The sequence below is a fragment of the Epinephelus fuscoguttatus genome, linkage group LG18 (genome assembly GCF_011397635.1).
Source record: "Epinephelus fuscoguttatus linkage group LG18, E.fuscoguttatus.final_Chr_v1".
In the NCBI taxonomy this organism is placed as follows: domain Eukaryota; kingdom Metazoa; phylum Chordata; class Actinopteri; order Perciformes; family Serranidae; genus Epinephelus; species Epinephelus fuscoguttatus.
The window spans coordinates 27,039,206-27,062,072 of NC_064769.1; the positions used below are offsets into that span (position 1 = coordinate 27,039,206).

The 22,867-nt window shown below is 41.9% G+C and overlaps 1 protein-coding gene across 2 annotated transcripts in view; it reads right to left on the reverse strand.

The window, feature by feature from the left end:
* Nucleotides 1-2,546: 2,546 nt before the first annotated feature.
* Nucleotides 2,547-22,867, reverse strand: part of vldlr (very low density lipoprotein receptor) — a 93,183-nt gene continuing 72,862 nt past the window's right edge. The window contains exons 16-20 of one of the 2 annotated variants that reach the window (XM_049604657.1): nucleotides 21,909-22,058; nucleotides 12,036-12,095; nucleotides 6,476-6,553; nucleotides 5,267-5,436; nucleotides 2,547-3,886 (exon numbers count right to left, since the gene is read on the reverse strand). In XM_049604657.1, the coding sequence (XP_049460614.1) occupies nucleotides 3,851-3,886; nucleotides 5,267-5,436; nucleotides 6,476-6,553; nucleotides 12,036-12,095; nucleotides 21,909-22,058 (494 nt within the window). In that variant the 3' untranslated portion in view covers nucleotides 2,547-3,850. The remainder of the gene's footprint in view (nucleotides 3,887-5,266; nucleotides 5,437-6,475; nucleotides 6,554-12,035; nucleotides 12,096-21,908; nucleotides 22,059-22,867) is intronic. The other variant, XM_049604658.1, reaches the window with a different exon arrangement.

Consider the following 22,867-nt stretch of genomic DNA (forward strand, 5'->3'; position numbering starts at 1 on the left):
GATCGCTGCTGAATGTGTGAACCCTAAAATCATTTAACCTGCATGGAGAGACATCCTGACAACAAACACACTGTCAAACACACACACACACACACAGCTGGCATCTTGCTCATGTGCACAGAACCTTCATGTCTCTCACACACACAAGGCATACTCACAAATGGGTAAACATGCGTGTAAGGGTGGGAAATGTTTTCACACTAATTCACAGAGAAATCATGTCAACATACACACACACATGCACACACACACACACACATAGTAGTGAGGTAGGAAGTGACTCTCGTCATATAATGCAGCTGACTGAGATGATCCGGGTGCTTAAAGTTTTATCCTCTTTTATCCATCTCTTGATCTCTGTCTCTCCTCCCACTTATTCCTACATCTCATAACTTTACACATCTGGTTATCTGGGGTTGGACGGCAGATCTGAAGTCAATATCAAATAATTCAAAGTGATATTACAGGACTGATTAATTATTCCAATAGCCATTAATTCTGGTTTGTACATATTCCAGTTTTTTTAGTATTAGTAGAGAAAGATTTCCTCACACTTACATCTATGCAGTGTTTCACTTTATTGTTGAGCTTCGGTCTATTAGACCGTCATCAGAGCATATATGAGGCAACAATGGACAGGCTGGAAACCTCCTGGGAGTTGTAGTTTTTTTGTCTGTTGTTGCCTCATGTATGCTCTGATGAAGGTCTAATAGAAGTTGAATCTTTTTTTAATTGTTGTTCAGAATACAGACATGCAGTCAGACTGCTGCAGAGTCCTTCCTTTATATGTAACTGAGACCTACACATCTGACCTCTGCCTTAATCCAAGCGTGTGTTTGACGTATTTTGCCCCACTGATAACTGCAGCAGCCAGATAGGTGGAAATTAATCCTTGCTGCACTTAAACTGGGATAATGAACGGATGGAGCCGGACTCGTTCCAAACAAAACGACTTAACCGCTCCCTCACCGTCTCACCCTACTTCCTTAACTAACCAGCCTCCTCCTGCTTGTCCCTCAGCTGAGTGATCTGGCCATGACGAGTCAGGAGCTGTTGCAGAGATTAAACTGTGTGCTGGATGCACAGAGGAGGTGGAGGTTTCAGCTGCTTTAGCTGTGTAAGTTTGATGGCTGACAGTTGCTTTTGTTTAATGTCTTTCACTATTCAGCTTCTTGGAACACATCCCTGAGTGGGATGCATCTTATTTACACTTTGAAATTCTCTCCGACTTGCTGATCCTCAATCATACTTTTTTATAACATAAATTTGTCTCTTTTTGGCTCAGGAGTGATGTCAGGTCAAGTCTTGTCATGTTTCGGATATCTGAGCTGTTAGCAGTTCCTCCAAGGAGACATTTCAAAAAGTACCTAAAATGAAAAAATGTTTTGTTTGTTTTTTTAACACGACATTGCTTGTCCTTTTTCCTTCCCTATTAATCATCTCACCACCCCTCAGAGAAAGGCTACTGTACATTGTGACTTTTTGAAGAGGCCCTGACTACAATGTTCACTACCACTGAAGGAAACTAACGATATTTTAAGTCTAGATACTTTGTCAGCCACAAGAACTCTTTCTTGCACAAAAAAGTACATTTAGTTTTTATTAGGGCTGCCTCCTGATAGTCATCCAAATGTTAGCGGACCAGAAAAGTTATTAGTCAGCAAGCTCTCATTGGTTGCTTAGTTGAACAACTGTTGTTGTTGAAAAACAAAAAAAACCAAATGTGAAACTCTATTAGGAGCTGCACCTTGTCAAAATAAATCAAAACCTATATGACTGGACCATGTGGGAATTTAATTTGAAAGGACAGACACAGGAAGTGACACGCTCAGCAGTCAGACAGGAGTCAGGTTAATTTCCAGGGCTGGTACCTGCGGTTATTCCACAGGCTAGTTAATAACATGTCGGGCAGGAAATCCAAAGTGTGGGATCATTTTGAGAAGGTGAAGGACGAACCCAAGGTGATATGTAAACTCGTCTTCATTGGTCGACTACAAACATGACGTATTGTCTGAAACATGGAAGTAGCTACATGCCCATTAGCCACTTAGCACAATCATTACTGCTTTGCCGACAGCGTCATTAACAGGCGGCTCGCTCAGTGTGTGACGTGCACTTGTAGATAAAATATAGGCCTATATTAATGAAGGTTCATTAGTACGGTTTTGTATTTCTCTGTAATGTAGTTGTTTGTTGCTATATTAATGTTTGAAATCTCAGTTATAGGACCTTTAAGTACATTTTGCTTTGAATACTTCTGTACTTCTACTTGAGTAGGATTTTGAGTGCAGGACTTGCACCTTGTTTCAACTGTGTTTTGTGTCTGTATTTCCACACAGTAAATGGAGTACACCCCTAGTGTTCAAAGCAAGGAAATGCATCTCTTTACAGATGGATAGAGATGACTCATGCATACACAGAGGTATGTGGAAACAAAGTGTTACACAGATTGCTGTATTGTTACGTAAACATGCACCAGTGGAAGCACTTTCAGGTTTGCACTTCAGCGTATCCCCACATACACACACTTGCTCGCATGATAGACAAGGCAGGACGCTAAGTTTTGAACAACGTTGTGGATTAGTTTTTAATTCTCAAGTGAATTTCAAATCAGTTTCTTCACAGATACAGAGCTTTGAAGTTTTAATAGTAGTATTCCCCCTCACTGTACAAGGCTAGAAAAAGTTCACAGCAACAGCACACAAACATACAAAATAGTTTTTACCAAATTCAGTTGTGTTGTAATTTTTTTTCTCCTTTTTTCAGCTTTTTCTTTCTTGTTAAATACATCTGAACTCTAACCCTGGTATGATGCCCAACCATAGCAAAAAATTGATTTCAAGTCAAATGTATACAATCTTATTTACACAAGGAACATTTGATCAAAGTGCATTGAAGAGAGTCCTGATTGACGGTCATGTCATTGAGGGATGAGGGGTAAATATGTACAGTGTTTACAAATGTTGTAACCATGGTGATCCTTACACAGCTTCTATAATAATAATAATAATAATAATAATAATAATAACAATAGTAATAATAATAATAGTAATGAACACTGGCTGAAAAAACAGCTTGTAAGAATGCACTCCAGGAGGTACCATTGACAAAATCATAAAAATAACAAAATTAAAATTAGCAAATAAAAGAAAAGTTACATCTTAGATATTACTGCCCAAAACATGATCGTACATAAATATTCACACGTCTGAGCCCGTTGGATCAGAGGGGCAAGAAATAAAGTTTGGATTAAATTCCCCAAGAGTGCCTCACTTCTCAGAATATGGTGAAAAAAGGAGTCTCACGCTGTCATGTCAGATCCTGACAGCTCAGATCTGGTTTTAAATCCTGTCCAGCAGAGTCGATCTGTTTGTTGAGAGAAATACTGTGTCTTCTTGTAAGTTTTCCACCTCAGTTTGAACACAGAAAGCCCCGTTAGGTGATCAAACCGAGGAAATTCACAGCGTTTCTCTCTGTTGTGAAAAGATGTCAGACTCCTTTAAGAGGATGGGGCAAAAAAAAAAAAAAAAAAAAGAAGAAGACAAGAAGCCATGGCCCAAGAAAATTCAGGACCAAAAAAAAAATAATAAAATAAAATAAAATAAAATCCTTAACACTTTGGATGCATTGAGTGAAAATAGTTATGGACACATAATTCATTGTAGTATTCACATAATAAATAACATTTCCTCAAGTCATCCTCTCCACAGATAATGACATAATGCACTTCAGAAGGCATGTGGTCGTACTGTAAGGGCTGCTGCTGCTGCTGCTGCTACGGACAACCGGCGGCACATGGGAACGAGGTGGCACCACGCAACACTCCGGGTTGCCGTAAAAACAAAAACGATCATGATAAATCGTCGTCTGTGCTCACTATCGAAATCTGGAGACAGAGAAAGGGAGGGGGAGGAGAGAAAGTTGGTTTTAACAAAGGTTGTTTGTTTCCAAGAGTTGAGTAAAGAAAGGAAACAGAAGAACCAGCTAGTCTGGCTCCGTCCAAAGTCTACTCACACCACTACAAAAGGTTCATACAGACATTACAAAATGGAATTTAAGGACTTTCGAGTACTTTTTACAATCAGCATTTTTTATTCTCAAAGACTTCACTAAAAGAAAATCATTAATTTTCAAATCTAATTAAAAAAAGGAAGATGTGATCAACAGGGCTGGGTATTATTTGAAAATCTACAATACCAGTACAGACACCAGTAACCTTAAAGTGATACCATTGGAGTACTTCATTTGAAGCCCATAATGTGAATGGAGTGGCGTGTGGTACAGCCAAACTTTCGATGTTTTGGACTGCCAACTCTCAAATACACCACGCTTAACTTCAACACACCACAGGCTGTATGGGTTGTAGGTGCTACTGTGGGAGCGTGGGCTCCGCATCGGGGACAGTCGTGAGAGTCCACCCATCCACATGCACACACTGACAGGGCAAACTGTTAGCATCACACGGCTAACGTTACCTAATGGCTTACCGACAGTCTGGGACCATTTAACAGCCTGTTCTTGGATCTTAGCTCATGATAACAGGGCAGGTGTTTAACTGACCGATTACTGCGAGGAGAATGGCTCTGGAGACGGCAGCAACAGAAAGTTTGCTGATCTGGTGGGGAGTCAGGACGGGCTGATCAGACCCCCAGTGTTAAAAGGATTGAAAGCAATTGTTGTTTGACAGGAGAACTTTCTGATTCTCCCCTCAAAATTCAAGCACCTTGTGTGAACCCTGTCTGCAGTTTATCAACACATCTACATCTCAGTTGTTTCATTTGCCAACAAAGGTAAATGTAAAAACAACACTTTGTCCATTGCCGTCAGTCTGTTGCAGCTGTGAGGGTGCCGGCAGAGGTGTGTGTGTCCATCTTGTGGCTCTGGCCGGGTTTAGGTTAATCTCTTTAATCTGTTTACAGAGAGATGTGCTCTGTGGACGGCCCACAATGCACTAAGGATTACTAAAGGCCACAAGGTCTGGATGAGAGCAGAGGTCATTAACACGCAGTCCCCATCCTCCATGTCAGGATTACATTTTTTAAGCTGCGTGGCTGCTCAGAAACTCTACAGCATCAGATTTTTATTTTAATAAATTGAAACAAAAGTGCTTCTTTTATTATTGAAGAGAGCTTGTCATTATTTTCAAGTTCAGATATTCCCGATTGATAACTGATTGGGAGACGTGTGTGCTTTGAGATTAGTAGGTCGATCCCGCGAGGTGTTTGCCAACCTTTCTTACCCATGATGCTCCTGGTTGTTTACTCACCGCAGGGTAGGTGTGGCCCACATTGGCACCGTGCCGGGTGATGTCGATGTTGAGGTCTTCCTCCGTGGTCTTCAGGTAAACGGGGTTGTCGAAGTTCATGCTCTTCTGGTTCTTCAGCTGCCAGTTTCTCCACATCAGGTAGCCGCCCGCTGCCGCCATCGCCAGCAGCACTGAGCAGAGGGGCAAACAAACGCAGTCAGATAACCCATAATAGGCTGTAGTTCCCACTACTTCAAGTGTATTAGGGTGTATATGCGTGTTTGTACGCAGCGGATGAATCAAACCATAAAATTCATATCTTGTGCCTTTAAATTGCAAATAATTCCCTCAAATAATTTTAATTTCCTCCTTAAATTTAGTAATTCAAACCAGCACATATTTTTGTTTAGAGTTTACACCCTCTTGCTTTGTTCTCACCTGCTCTACAAATATTTTGTCACACAGCTGGACTGTTAGCTGCCATTTTACTGTGAAAATAACTTGTGAAAACAGTTGCAGCTAAAAGGTGGTTCATGTTATTTTAATACAACTTCATCTAAGCTTGGGTGTGAGTGTGTAACTACAACATTAACAAGTTAGCTGTGTTTGTTTCAGTAGATACATGATAGTCTTAGATAGATATGGAAGATATTTTTCCAGTGAAAGGAAGATTTTGGCAAGAATTCCTGTCTACACATAAACTTAAGTACGCTGATTGCACAAAATAGTACGAAATAACTTCAGATTGGTATTACAAACTTAAAGGGATAGTGCACCCAAAAATGAAAATTCAGCCATTACCTACTCACCCTCATGCCGAGGGAGGCTCAGGTGAAGTTTTAGAGTCCTCACAAAACTTGCGGAGATCCAAGGGGAGAGGGGGTAGCAGCACAACTCCACCTAATGGAGGCTTACGGCGCCCCAGATTCAAATGTCCAAAAACACATAATTGAATCCACAAAATATCTCCATACTGCTCGTCCAAGTGTCCTGAAGCCCCGACATAAAACGTTGTTTGGAAAAATGTCACGAGTTGTGTTGCTACTCCCTCTCCCCTGGGATCTCCGCAAGTATTGTGAGGACTCTCAAACTTCGCCTGAGCCTCCATCGGCATATGGGTGAGTAGATCATGGCTGATTTTTCATTTTTGGGTGCACCATCCCTTTAAAGTAATCACGCCATAGTCAACAGAACCATCAGACTCCTTGTGTGTGTGAGATTTCTACGTACAGACAGGCAGTATGGCCCAGGCAGCTGCAGACCCTCTGGCTGTGGAGTTCACTTGGATCGACGTGCTCACGTTGGCTTCTGAAAGACAAAACAAACCACAGGTCAACACTCTGAATCCAACATAAACTTTCAGGACAGAAAGTGGAAGGATTCCTGTGTTCTGAATCACATACTTTTCCGCTGTACTTTTAGTATGCACTGCAGCTGCTCTTATAAAGTACATACTGTTGGGACACAGTAATTCATCACATTGCGCCTTGAATTGTGTTTGATGTTATCTATGCCAATCATTTACGCAAGTTACTACGAGCAAGCATGGACGCATTCAGCTGAGAGTCACCAGTTAATACAGTTACTCAGTTAAGCAAAACACAGTCAGCCTCTATGGCCGCAAGTTATTAAACATGTGGATGGAGGACACGGTCAAAAACTCTCATGTCACAGTAAAACAGAAGCAGAATTCATGTTGGCAAAAGGGACTCTGAACTATTCTGGCCAGCAAGCCAACACCACAATACAATAATGCCAGTACATTTCCCTGTTAAGATACAGTTTATGGTTTGTTAAATATAATACAAGTCCCATATATAGAGTAGTTGTGTCCTCATCTTTGGCGAGGAAGGATTTCTGATGTCAAGGCACAAAACTCTGAGTCTGTGTCACCCTATCTGATGCTCTGCACATGACCAAAGATAACATAGTCACTTGCTAATGTCTTCTACACACTTGTTCATAGCACACATATCTGATAGTTGGTCACTTTCCGTCAAAGTCAATTTGTTTAGGCAGCATTCGTAATGTTTTGTGGTTAATGCCTTGTATAGCTTGATAGTATTGCACTCCACCAATCACACTTGGGTGCACACCCTTATATACGCCATTGTGCATTTGAACTGTATCACTGTTAAGAAATCTTTTGCGAAAACAACTCATGAAAAAAGGAGTGCAAACATTTAAACAAAAGGAAAAGAATCTGGCTTCAACAATAAAGAGTTTCATTTTGAGAAATGTCAGCTGCTATAAATCTGAACTGTCACTTTCACATCCTGCCGTGACACTGAAGTTGTGAATCTGACAGTGTGGCTCCAAACGCAACTCTGAAGCTAAATGTTAAACTTTGCCGCAGCGCTGTGTAAAGACTTGTTTCATTCTTTTCCCTGGGTCAACACTATCCAGTCTCAGGGTGTTCATGCAGCAGGCCCCTGTGTTTTGGTGTCAGCAACGAGTGAGTGACATGACTGGCAAACAGCTCGGCTGAAAGCAGCGACGGAGACTTCGGGACAAAGAGACTAAAAAAACAGCGTTTGTTGACTCATGTTCCTCCTGCCAGTCAGTCTGCTCCGCTGCCAAATGACTTGGTGATGTAATCAACATGCTTCTCAGCCACGAAATGAATAAGACGTGGAGCGGCTGACTGGCCAAACTCCAACAATGGTGACAATAAGTTTTCTTCCACGATAAGTTCGGCATCTCCCTGGAATAAATACATTAAAATACAACAAAAGGTTAACACTTTTAAAATGTCTCTTCTCTAATCATTTATTTTAGTATCAGGACTTAAATGCACCCATTGTAGTGCTTTCTTATAGGCTGGTGTTACCCTGTATAGTACTTTGCAGACACTGTTCTAATCCAGGACTGTACTTTGAGGTCCCACAGAAGAAAAAGAGACATTCATTTATCTACATAAAAACTATGCAAGTCTGTGAGACTATTTTTGACATCTGGCATCGCCATAGATTATTTGTGTTCCCCGGAAAGCTGAGTCAGATTTGCTGATGTCTGCTTCTCCTCTCATGCAACTATGTTTCCTGAATATATATTAAGGATATAAGTCACAATCCCTGTGTGCAGTGAAATGACAAACATTTATTTAACTCTAACCATAGTGGGACTTGCACTGATCCTGAATGGTTTTGGTGATGTAGTCGCTTCAGGACACTTTCTTATATATACCACTAGGTGCTGCTCCTGGGCTGCACTTGCAGAAAAACATGCTGGTGCAGAGTTTGATGCTGTACTGTATTTTAATATCCAGATAATCTTCCTCAGCTGCTCATTCCACAGTAACAAACAAGCAGAACATATAAAATGCTCAACACTGTGCAGATGCACCCAAAGAACTCTACTGCATCACATGTATAGCATCAACATTATGGCTTAAATGCAAAATTGAGGGTCAAATTAACTGGTTAAAGTCATGAGAACAAGTGCTGTAATCAGAAACAAACAGGAACTCATCAGCAGACTTCATATGCGCCCCTTGAGTTGCTGATTAGGGTCCCTGTTTCTGTGTGAAACTCATTCACCAACTGCATTTTTCAGAGGATTACAGCTAAGTTAGTGAGCAAACACTTCATTCTAGCACAAGTTTACCAATTACATTTTAAACCTTGTGAGTCTCAAATGTTAACAGGACTGAACAATGAGGCTAAATCCACACAGAGCTAAAGTCAAGCCAGAAATCTGATCCAAGACGGACACAAAGCACGGATTTGTTACACCCAAAGTGAAGCAAATATCATGAACAAATCAATCATTAATGAGAAAAATTTTAGATTTAGATTCTGTACTCACATTAGTGCCACAAGTGTTAATAAAGAAAGCAAATCAAGGCAAAATGTAGCCTGAACAGACGTACGAGTAAAATTTAAAGGAAAACATAATTTGTTACTGGAAATCAAAACAGCACACCAGTAAAGCAAGAGTCCCAATAGCCACAAGTTGTCAAAGGTTGAATTGAAGTTAGAAGCGATGCTCAATACATGTTGTGCCCAAACATTCGTTAGGTTTCCATCCAAATGGAATACAAAGTTTTACCAGCTTTTCCATCCACTACTGTTATACAAACATTGATTAATTAGTATGAAAGTATCAGATAGTGCTTATTCGCCAGTCAGGAAGGAAAACAACAGATGGGTCACAACGGAGAGCACACTGGACAATGTAAGCGTTTTGAACAACTAATATTATAGCTTTTGAGCTTTTGGAGGAGTTCTGGTAACTGCCTATACGGATGCACGCATACATTAGGATGTTAAAAGCCAAGAGACGACGAAGAAAGTTTGCAGTAGCCTATCCAATGATGGTAAACCATCAGTCTGTTTCCATTGCCTTTAGTTGCATTATTGATGTACCAAGTTCCTCATGCCTCCTAAGTGTGCAAACTTTTTGCGATAGATTTAGGCGTTTCCTCTCAGATTTTTTTTTTTTATGTGCAAATTTAAATTTTGCATTAACCTAGATGGATGGAATGAATAAAAAGACTTCAAGATAGCCCTGAACGCCCTGCACTCTGAAGGCCTGTTTAAACCTAATATTAACGCTCGTCTTGGATAATCCGATCACAAGTGGGCAGCGCTAAATACAAGAGTAAACGACCACCAAGATGCATTGTGATCTGACTGCTAGAACCACTTGCCGAGGTAGTCTGGAACTCATTTGACTACATCTCTTGTAATGTAAATGCTAATGTTTCCTGATGCGTCCCATGACACCATGACTAAGTGCAGGATGTGGGGGTTGTTTGGAGACAGCACGCTAATACTCTATAACAGTGGCTCCCAACTGGTGACGGTCCAAAAGTGGGTCACAGGTCCACTCTGAATGGACTGCAAGTGACTCACAAACGTATCAAGTTTGTAAATAGCACACGTTATTTTTAGGTACAATGAATTTCCAGCGCAGAGCTTTTATTTTGAAGTGCTGTTTCCTGCTGTGACTAACACACCACTACTTAACACAGACAGCAAATTAGCTCAACAACACGGCCAAACGCAAGCATGACTCTAAATGTATTAAACTGTGTGGACCTTGAACTAATGACTAAGGAGAAATCTGGCCCCTGTGGCTAGACCAGTTGGCAACCACTGCTCTATAACGTATCCATTTTACGTCAAGTTTGACAAAGGGTTGTGTGACCGCCCATTGTTTACCCCATAGGAGGAGACATAAAGAATTCTGCTGCTAACAGCTATCTCAACCAACTGTACAGACACAACTGCTAACATGACTGGTGAGGGTGTGGACATAACCATGCGCGGGGGACTTTGACCTAGTGTGAGTAACTTTGACAATAACAAAATCTGAACACAAGTGGTCAGCTGGAGACACGCGATAGACACAGGTGTGAACGGTGATGTGTCTCGGCTTGTTCTGAGTTGTGGCACTACAGTCTGGCTCACAACTTTCAGGTTGAAATAATAAACCAGTAGACAGCTGGGATGGAATTACCCCTCGAATACCTCGGGCAACTTGAGCATGTGTTGCAACTTAAGCATTAACAGATTTAAATCAAGTTATCTGAAATGCACCAAGGCCTGAAACACATCGGAATGTGCATCATAACTAGGCTGACCAAACGTCCTCTTTTGCCCGGACATGTCCACTTTCCACGTCCTGTCCGGGGGGTGTTTATAAATTGATGATAATGTCCGGTTTTTCCGTGTGTGTGTGTGTGTGTTAGAGTGTGGCACGGGCCGCATATTTCTATCCGAACCCGACAGTCATTCTGTTTTGTTATGTCCAAAACCGAACCAAGCCCGACATTATTTAATTACTAAAGCACTGAGTTTGTGTCACACAGTTGTTATGGTTACAGGCTATTTAACAGGCTGGGCGTGCGCCGTGGGTGCTCCGTAGAGAGGCAGACCTTCGTGTTTGAGACAGGAGCGGGCGGCGGGACGTCCGAGGCTTCCAGTGAGGGGAGAGGTAGAAACAAACAGCCAGTGTGTGTGTTCTGTTCAGGTGTTGTCACGTAAATAACAGTCCCCAAGCAATAAACAGGACAGACAATAGGAGTTTATTTATTTTTTCACTACATTTTCACTGAAAGCTGACCGAATCCGACCCGAGCCCGAATACAATTTATACATTTTTGACCAAACCCGGCCTGACCTGTCGGGTAGGCCTACCGTCGGGACCCATCGGGCTCGGATCAGGTAGCCACACTCTAGTGCGTGTATGTGTCCCTTATCTATAGGGGCCTATCTGAATTTCTGTCTTTGAGAGATATTATTTTGTAATATAACTGAATTTTCTATCCATACACATAAACTTTAAAAATATTAAAATTATAAGGCATCTTTGAGTAAACTGCGAGTATCATTTAAGTAGGCTATCTCGTGGCCGGGCCGAGTGTCCTCTTTTTTGGAAATCAAAATATGGTCACCCTAGTCATAACCTAACAAGAAACACCAAAGCACAGACAGAAGCCATCATTACAGATCAGCTAGACAAGAAAAGACATTCAGCCCAGGTTGTTAAAAAAAAATCAGTGAACACAAGAGGTGATTTTACCATTTCATTCTGGCAGTAGATTAACAAAAAGCGCTGATTCAGGAGTACAAAGACAAAGCCAAATAAACTGTAACCAAGGCTGCAGCCAAAAACAATTATAAGACAGATGCCCAGTTTAACAATTAAAATGGAAAAACTCCTCCTGATTACACAGAAAGGGAGGAGAACAGTACTGTTATTTGATTTCTGAACAAAGCCCAACATGCTTTAAAGTGAGTCAGCAGGGACAGGCAGCAGAGCAGGTGACAGCTGATGGTTTTACCTGAGGGTGGCTGTATTAGAGCTTTCCCATCATCCTTTGAGGAACCTTTGGTAGAGTGGTCTGTCACAGAGAGAGCCAAGAGTCATGCTTTTGACAACAATACATCAGGCTGCAGAAGATGTCCTATTTTTAACACTGCATACACACGCAAGTAGGCCTTCTTTGAAAGTAGACCAGATCTCGGGAGACTAAACTAGTAAATAAATGCTCGATAGATGAAAGTGGGATCCATTTTTGTTCGGCGAGAAAGAAGCCGTCACCAAGCTAACAGACAAGACAGTCATGACACCATGTACACAACAGCAGCAGCGTTACATATTTACATGAAGACAATCCTCATGGCTTTCCTGCTTTGATGCCCCATAACATTCAAGTTAGATGCACACAAAAGCTGGGATGACATTCAGATGCAATTTAAAGATTTAAAGCCACACAGTAGACTGTATGGACCACAACGTCTCTATCAGCATCTGTACAACCAGGACAGACATCTGCAGCAACAAAGTGCTTACGGGCGAATCAATGCTGTGTTTACTGTAAAATCACAGGGCTGTTAGGTCTCCTGTGTAGGAGGTGGAAGTGCATATCATATAACAACACAACATTAAAGGGGACCTATTGTGCTCATTTACAGGCCTCTTTAAGCCCCCTCCTGAAGAAGCCCCGTCTGCTCTGATTGGTCAGTGTCTCCGGGTCTTAATCATCTGCACTCTGCGTCTCTGCATTGCAGCTGGCGAAATGGCGGTGTACTGCAGCACTTTCTACCATTAAAAAAAAAAAAAAAAATCACCAATAAAAGCTACTGAACCAAAATCTTCACAACATATGTTCCAAAATTGGTGAGAAATTAACATCAGCAACCATGTTACCCTGACGTTAGCATGTAGCTACATGTAGCAGTGAATGTAACAAACACTTGCAGCAGCGTGCCAAGAGCAGACGACCTTATAAAGAATTCTGTGATGAGCTAACACAGCTAGTTTTAAAAGCAGGAAAAAAAGAAACATGGTGACGCTGGCTCTGTTTAGCCTGGTGCTTTGGGGTTTATTAGACAGGCATCAGGACATATAGTTACAAGAGGCCAACAGCAGGGACTACAGTATGCAATGGAAGGATATATTAACAATGCCAAGTGTTATAAACAAGGCAAAACGACGTGAATTCAGGCATCTGGTCTCTACGAAAAAGGTTATCCTAGACTATAGTGCTGATCTACCATAAGACTAACTTTACTATATACTGGGCTTGTTGAAGGTGGCAGTGCTGTTTGGGCTGAGAAAGCTATGTGTAAGTAAGGTAAAGGAGGTTGCTGGGTCGGTGCGGGGAGCAATGAGAGCTGGCATTAGGGGAGTGTCTCTTCGACGCCAGAGATCACTGTCTAGCCTCCTGGAGGTGTCGTGGGACCAACTAGACAAAACACTGGTGAAAGGAGGTTCCCACATGATGACCCCAAAGACGTGTTCGTTATCACTGCTCACTGGTCTGTATTGTTAAGCCTTGCCATAATAGCTTATCGTAGGGCTTAGGAGGTTATTCACTGAGCGCTGATCCTTTCTCTAGAGCACAAATTTCTTGTGTTTATCTGAACTAAAGCTATGTTACTTTGGGGTGGCACACATCCTAACAGAAGTAACATAAACATACTCTTGAAGTAGCTATTTGTTAACTAGCTAGTTAGCAAGCATCTGGCTAACACTGGCTTTGTAAGGGTCAATTGACCACAGTCCAAACACATACAGGTTAAGTTAATTTGTGCCTGGTGTAGGTGGGAATATCAGCATGGATGGTTGTCTGACAATGGGCCAGCCCCGTGATTGACTGGCAACGTGTCCAGGGTGTGCCCTACCTCTCGCCCCATGTCAGCTGGCTCCAGCCTCCCACCACCCTCAAGGATGAGGAGGTATAAATAATGAATGGATCGCTTTATTCTATTGTGTTCTGAGGCTGCTGGAAGTCGCACATTAAGGCTTCAAACTCAGGGGGTCTCCATTCCTGATGATGTTTTATAAATCTCAATAACTGTGGCACTGGGTGCACCTGCAAAAGCCTCATTAGACCTGTCACTGAGAAACACTGTAAGAAAAGTGCAATTTCATCAACTGTCTCATTGGCAAGGTTATCTAACCGTGCCAAGCAGCTGTCAGTTCGCAAGGCTGTGGATACTGTAGCGTCTGTACACTAATCTGCAAACCATCATTGTGGTAAAATCTCAATCATCATTGTTAAATGTTAGAAGGATGATCGATTATTGATTCATAGCACTCAGGTTTAAACTGACTTTACAAAGTGCTTCACAGGATAAAAGAACGATCACTCACAGGGAGATGAATGTATATTAAATGATGGAAGTCATCACTCAAATACTTTTAAATTATCTACGCATTTGATTGACATTTTGTAGAAAGCTGAGCAGCCTGCAGAACTAATTTAAAAAATATCTGTGAAACTGGCAAAAAAACTAATTTTTCCTCTGTCTATTATACAGTTAATCTCGTCCTCATCATCTCACCTGCAGCTATCTTAGATAAAACCGTGTGTGTATGCCTGGTCTGAAGAATGAGTGAGGTGCACACATTCTCACCACACATCCGTCTGTACACAGTGTTAATGCATCTGGCCACAGGTAAGTGGCGGTGAGACAGTGGGCAGGGTTTGAACCTCTCTCTCGAGCCCTCTTCACCACTCGACCTACTTCTCTCACTCTTAATGTGAACAACTCAGCGCAACACCATGAATGCCTTTGATAACAGACTGTCCAAAGTGTGTGCTGCAAGCAGAATTTGTACAATTCATCACACTGAGACTACAGAGATGAGCATAACACACAGAACTCTTGGAGAAAGAACAGGGAGGCTGCAGGATGCAGCCGAGAGGAGGTTATGATGTCAGGCTTTGTGCCCTGCCTTTGAGTGTGGCAAAAGCTTTTTGGTGAGGAACACTGAGCGCAAACAAAGCTGTTCACAATAAATACATCACAAGGTACCTCAAGACCCCTGAAAGCTGAATCTAAATAAATCAAATGAGGGATTGGAAAGGATTTGTATTGATTAGCATATTGGATCACACATAGAGCTTGGATAAAATACTGACAAACCCCTAACTGCAAAACCCTCAATCTAAAACGGACTGTTTTATAGCCTGATTAGACTAGTGGTGAATAATACTGAAGGAAACAAACTGTGGAACTAAGTGGAGTCCCAACAGAGTCACAACATCCTGTATTTCAGTCTGTGATTGTTCAGCCTGACGGGAAAACTCCCCAGTTGCCTCTAAAGGCTGTTCTATAAATGCCTCAGTGGTAGTTTTAGGTTCAACCCCTGAAGTGAAGAGCACTGCCTATAACTTTGTTTCACTAACAAGATTAGAGCCGGTCAAAGCTGCAACTGCACAATGGTCTACAGTTCCTATTCGTTTCAGCTGCAACAGCTATAAAATGGGATAAATATGTTGGCTGAGGAGGTTTAGTACAGAGCAGCGAGTCCTTTGGCTACAATCCAACTAAGAGGAAGGTGCAGGCGCATTCAGCGAGTTACAGGCATCCGTCTTTAACCCCTCCCACACTATTCTCACTTTTAAAACAGCACCAGAAACACAGACAGGCGTGTAAACACAGTTGTAGAAACACACACATGCACATAAAGACACTGCCAAGACAACCAGAGCATGCTCGAAAAACTTGCAGAAGCGCCCACACTCTCTGATACGCGCGCGCACACACACACACACACACACACACACGACACTTTGATAAAAACAAAATCACACCCCGGAACTGCATACATGTACTCGCACACACTGCAATAAAGAAAGGCGCTCACAAGCTGCATGAAATTGTGCAGAGAAGAAAACAGAAACACCACCACACACAGCCTGGGTGGTACATTCAGTCATCACAGAGGCTGTAAAAGCCTGGAGGCAGCTCCAGATTCCCAAACAGCCCGTGAGGAGGTGAGTCAGGCTGCAGGGACGTTGACTATATGATGGCCGTTATATTTCTGTAGAGCAAGCAGGCTGTAAAATCTGCTATAGAGCTGGGAGGTTTTTATTGGAGTCCATCTCATCCTACTCTGTAATATTCTGGTTCCACACCCATATTTGGGAATTTTTCAACAAGTCAAATAAGTCTGGTGGTGTTGTGACATAAAATCAGATAGACTTTAGGGAACAGTTCACCCCCAAATCAATCATACATATTTAACCTCTTGCCTGTAGTGCTATCTATCAGTCTAGATTGTTTTGGTGTTAGTTGCAGAGTGTTGGAGATATCTGCCATAGAGATGTCACTGACACTAGAGGACACTTGTGGTGCTACAAAGTAAATTGAAAAAAACTCAACAGCAGTGTCTTTTTCCAGAGATCATGACCCGCTTACTCATGCATACTCAAACAAGCATCTACTGCTAGCTCACCTAGCACCACTGAGCTAGCCAACATTACAGCTCGGCCGAGGATGACATCCAAATGTTTACACGTTGTCATGAGAAAGAGCCTCTTGTCCATAAGTAGATGCACACTTCCTTCTGCGCAGTGATATAGTTCGGGGGTTAAGTTTGGTAGAAAGAAAATAGTTCCTACATGAAACTGCTCACAACAAGGTCTGTGGATTATCTTCAGTAATTGAGTCAGGATCTTTGGAAAGAGACACTGCTGAATTCCCCTGCATCTGTCAGGCTATGTCAGATGATTTCTGTAACTTTTCCAAACTAGCAGGGTTCAAACCTCTCTCTCCACCTAATTTTTTTCACAATACTTAATTCATTTCTTCACACATACAACCTAACATAACACTGAGAAATGTCTGTGAGGAGAAACTGCCCAAAAATGTGTGCCGTTACCCCCAGATTTGAGGACATATTGTGTGTCAGACATCTATAATGACAGGCTTTTCACTCTGCCTTTAAGTGCCAGCAATTTGAATGAGCTCTGAGCACCTGCATAAGTAGTCAGATGACATGCTGTACGAACAGGGTCAATTTAAGCATACTGACACCTAAATCCTGGTTGTAGGTGAAAGCAAATTAATGTTGAAAACTGTCATTAAGATGCCAGTGAAATAAGGCTATAATAAAAAAAAACTACTTGTATATAATTGCACCGTACTTCTGTCAGAGCCACATTTACCAAATTTTATGTCCAATGTGTTTTTACTCTGAACAGTTTGTTTTACCTATGAGCCATGTAAGAGACAAACTGGCATCGATGTGAACAGCATATTAAGTCTTGTGAGAATACAATCAGTATAAATCAGGTCAAGCTATAGTATCAGAGCTCTTTGCAGCTCTTTTTTGATAATGTAGGACAATAAGGTGGGTGTTTTTCCCCCAGTAAGACCTTGCTGACTAGAGCTTCTGTACAAAAATAAGCCCCACGTAGTTGGAATGATATTTTAAATAAGTTATGTCTAATTTCTTTCTGAATATGAGCATAAACCAAATTAATCTACAGAATAAAGAACCCAAAATTTCTAGGTATTTCACCAATATACAAGATGAAACAAACAGATAACGGGTGGATATAAATGGCGCAGGGAAAGATTTCACAAAGGAGAACAGGCTGCTCGAACTGTCAAAAAACTTTAGAAGCAAACTCTCAGTTCTCACTTGAAAATCGGAGAGAGAAAAGCAAAGAAGTCTTGAAGAAAACTGAACAGGCTAACTAGGCAAACTTTCATTCAGGAGGGCAGGAGGACGGTGGTGCAGAGAGTTGCCAGGGAGATGTTCCAGCACTTTGTGTACACCAGTGTCTCGGTCTACAGTTTGAGTCCAATTAGGAGAGTATGTGCTCTGAATTCAGCTGTCAGGTTCCTATCCGATGCTGCTTCAGTATGAAAAGGCTAATCTGTGGGAGCGCAGGAAGGAGCTGGGCGGCTAAAGACAAAAACAACTGGAGCAAAGTAGATCAGAGAGAGAGAGGACAGTGTTTCCCAGCAACCTTTTCACGGCAAAGAAAAAGAGACTGATGGAGGGCCGGGCCACTGTTGGAATTTAATTTTGATCATATTAAATCTAACATTGGGAGTAATATGATGAATCCAGTACTTGTGTCACTTTTGATCTGAGCGCTCATCTTGTTACCCTCAATTAAACTACATCCAGTAACGAAATATTTAGTATTAAATGCCAAGTAGATTTTAATATATACATATGAACAAACATGACGTGGAGTTCCCAAAGGATCCATTCTTGGTTGATAGGGACGGCACAACTTTCTTGTCACGAGCATTGTTGGTGTATTGCTATTTTGAGGCAGCAGAAAGTGATTGTGCCACTGACCAATAAAACCTGCTCTAAAGTCAATGGCACTGTATTTTCCTGCTATTAAAAGGCTGCATTATTCAGATAGTAAGATGCAGGTTCACAACATGGCTACACTGTCACACACAGGAACGTGTGGATGGATTGCGGGTGTGTGAAATAATACATCATTGAAAATGTGAACATAGAGAGCAGAGCTGCAGAGCTGCTGTCAGACTCCCTATTAAGAAGAAGCAGTGCGCATTAATGCATGAGGACCAGCTTAACTTCATTGATTATTTCACAAGGTAAAAGTTTAGTTCTCTTTCCTCTGTCAAATTTATAACTACAGTTTAAGATTTGCTGCTTAAATGTTCCATATTTGCTGCAGTGATATTTTTGCTCTCACTGCATTACTCTCAGCAGAAAACTGCTCGCTTCTCCAATTTGCCAAATCCACAATTTAAATAGCAATGTCCCAGGTGCAGGAACACCTGGCTTTCAAAAGGGAATGGGAGGTGACGACTCATGCTGCACCCAAAACACCATCCATCCATACATTTTCATCCACTTATACGGGGCCGGGTCGTGGAGGCAGCAGGCCAAGCAAAGCACCCCAGACGTCCCTCTCCCCAGCAACGCTTTCCAGCTCCTCCTGGGGGACCCCATGGTGTTCCCAGGTCAGATGAGATATGTAATCCCTCCAGCATGTTCTGGGTCTGCCCTGGGAGCTCCTATCAATTGGGCGTGCCTGAAACACCTACACCGGGAGGCACCCAGGAGGCATCCTGATCAGATGCCCGAACCACCTCAACTGACCCTTTTCAAGGTGAAGGAGCAGCGGCTCTACTCCGAGCTGTCCGTACTCCTTACCCTATCTCTAAGGCTGAGTCCAGCCACCCCACGGAGGAAACTCATTTTTGCTGCTTGTATCCTTGTCTCATTCTTGCGGTCACTACCCAGAGCTCATGACCATAGGTGAGGGTTGGGACAGAGCCAGAAATTCACTGTATTTCAAAATAAAGTGTATTTTTTTCCAAACACGAGTCCCTTGCGGTCCATTCAGAATGGACCCGCGACCAACCAGTTGGGAACCACTGCTTTAGACCATGCACTACAGATCCGTTTAAATATGGCCAATTAAGTGGATGGGCCAAAATTGCATCCAGTTAATCAGGATAACATTGAAATAAGTCATTATGCTACCGACAAGGGAGACTTCTGTCTGTCTGGGGTTGTTATCACTCAGCCTCTTAGTTTCAATGATCCAGCAAGTAACTGTATTTCAGACATAAACGTGCCTCCAACTTTGGCTCTCTCCTGTTTCAACATGACAATGCCACTGTACACAAAGCTAGATCCACGAAGAAATCTAGTTTCCCAGCTTGGTGTGGAAGAACTTGACTGGCCTGCGCAGAGCCCAGACCTCAACTGGAACACTGACTGTGAGCCAGGCCAGCTACAAGAAGCAAGTCTCTGCAGCCAGGCTCCAAAATGTTGTTGAAGTCTTTCCAGAATAGTGGACCTACCATAGCAGCACACTAATTCCCACGGTTCAGCTATCACATATAGGTGTTCTGCCCCATTAATTCAGCCGTGATGACATTAACGCAGTCGTATCCTCCTAAGAACTAGGACTGAACCCAACAGGCAAACATTAAACCAGAGGACAGCACTGAGCAGAGCTTGACAACGACTGGAAGAAGGAGCTACCTCAGAAACTTCAGCTGTCAGGATGAGACTGTAAAGGCACTTTCAAACAGCAGAGGAAGCAGACAGAGCTGCAGCTGAGATGTGAAGGAGGACGGTGTTGAGACTTGCCAAAAAGACACTGAAAAACTGGATCACAACACTAACTGACTCAGCTACTGTTGAGCTGTCAGACTACTAACACAAACAGACAGCTGGGTTTGCGGCTGGCATGGATACAGATAGAAGACATGACTCGCAGAGGGAACACACTCACACCAAGGAAACATGCTTGAGCGGCTGAGAGGCAGAGGAAAAAGGAGGGAGAGATGAAACTTCTTTTCGCATCAAAGCCGGTTTGAACCAAAGAATTACACTGAATTAATTTTGTTTCTTACAACTGATTCTGTGTTGTGGGGGATCCACTGTGAAAGCCCAGCTCTCTTATCCTTTTCTTTTTAATCAATTCTTTAAGGGGAGGCACATTTGAGACAAGTGGCACAGTAAGGGGAAGACAAAGCAGAGAGGAATGCACAGTGTCGCCTTTTTGTGAACAATAATTGAAATTCACATTAGCACAATGAGCTGAGTTTAACATCTGTTTAGCAGTTTAACCCACCAGTGTGGTCTGTGCTCTCCCAGTCATACAACTGCTAATTTTTTCCCATGATGCCATCTACACTGGCCTTAAGGCGTCAAGAGTTAAATTAAAATCAGATTATTGGTAATATTTACCCCGGGGTTCCTTCAATTTTAATTTAAAACACTGCTCCTTTTCTTAAAATATTTCCATACACTTAATAAAATAATGGATGTAGCCACCATGACGTCATGCATTGGTTTGTAGACACTGCATTTTGGTGGTCGCCATATTGGATTTTCGGAGCCAGAAGTTACAACATTTGGAAGAGAGGTTGAAGCTAACCCTAACGCTAGCTGCAAGCTTGGTTAGCACAGTGCTTTTAAAACTATAGTTAACGCTGATGATGTTAACGCTAATGCTACATTTCAATGTAAAAGACTTAAAACCATGAAAACAAAAACTTACTTACCATTAAAGAAAAACAACCTTCGAGTCCTTAGAGGGTCTTTTATTATAACCAAACACTGAATAAGACTTTTTCAAGGGGACCAAAATGTTACAATTAACTTTCATGAACCTAAAATACGCTGAAATAGCGACATCTATGGCTATACGCTTTGAATCTGGAGTAACACCATGGTTGCATTATCTAACCAACGTTGTTGATTAAGTCAAGCAAGCATCAGACTCTTTCCAGCAAACTTCTAGACACAATTTGCTGGGCTTGCACGATTCCAGATTAAATGAGACCTACATATCCTAATGATTCTTCAGGAAACTTTGACAGGAAAAGTTTTATTTCTGTTAATCTTATGATGCTTGTTCTTTCACCGTGTTACGTTGCCATCTCTCTGACAACATGTCTTTGCACATCATATCACTGTAATTCAGTCTTGTCATTTGGTGATGCAACCAACAGATCTCCATACCAATGCGGCAGAATTGTCATGAGACTGTATACAAGCATGAATCAATATGAAAATGAATTATGCAGGCGGGCCTACAGTTTCCATGCAGGTTAGAAAAACAGGCGAATCTGTCTGTGTGATGTCTTTACAAGCCCTGGGGCCTTTTTCACAAAAGCAATTTGTGAGCCATGCTTGCACACAGATCACAAATTGCTGTCCCCCGTTTCCAAAATGATTGTTGCGAGCAAATTGCAGGTACATCTGTGAGTCCTACAGGGGTCTCACATGCTCATGCATGGGTAGGTCAAAAGTCTGGAATTTGTTTTGATTATAAAACCATATAAAGAAATTCTCATTATGCAAATTGTAGCTTGCATGTTGCATATTTGTGCTCCTGGTTCAGGTGTAAACATGTCATAAATAACTAAATTTGTTTCCCCACTGTGGTGCGATGACTCACCAGGTCTGCAGCGTAAACCGTCAGCAGCCAGCTCCTGTCCCTCTGGACACACACAGGTGTATTTGGGGGAGTGTTTGTTGATTTGCGGCGCAGGCAGACACATGTAGCTACAGCCTCCGTTTTCACCTTTCTCCGCACACCAGTTAGTACCTGCACACAAGAGTCAACAGCTCTGATTACTTTAACAAACATATGAAGAACATCTGCAATCAAGATTAGTGCAGAATCATTCATCACATAAGATTCAGCCAGTGCTGGAGGTGGCTGATATCTCACATGTAAGCATGATAACATCTTCACCAACTTCCTCTGCTCTATTTGTCATATACACAACCCCAGTTTCAAAATAGTTGGGATGATGTGTAAAATGTAAATAGGAACAAAATGCAATAATTTAATTTTCAAATTCAATTTAATACAGTAAAACAAGATATTTAATGTTCAAACTGATAAATTTTGTTTTTTTTTTGTAAAATATACACTTCTGAATCTGATGTTTAACATGTTACAAAAAAGTTGTGACAGGGGCAACATCAGACTGGGGAAGTTGTGAAATACTCAAAAATCACATAAAATCACCTGTCTGGAACACTCCACAGGTAAACAGGTTTATTGGTAACATTGAAACATCATTAATAGGTATGAAAGAGGCATCCTTGAAAGCCAAGGAAGAGTCACTCACGAACAAGGATGGTCACTTTGTGAAAAACTGTGTGGGCAAATACTCAAACTTTTCTCAACACATTTTTCCCCATCTACAATCCATAATATCATAAAAAGATTCAGAGAATCCCGACAATTCTCTGCATGTAATGGGCAAGGTTGAAAACCAGCACTGAATGCCTGTGACCTTGGATCCCTCCGACCGCACTGCATTAAAAACTGACATGACTGTATAAAGCACATCATTAAATGGGCTCCGGAACACTCTGGAAAACTATCATCTGCGAACGCAGTTT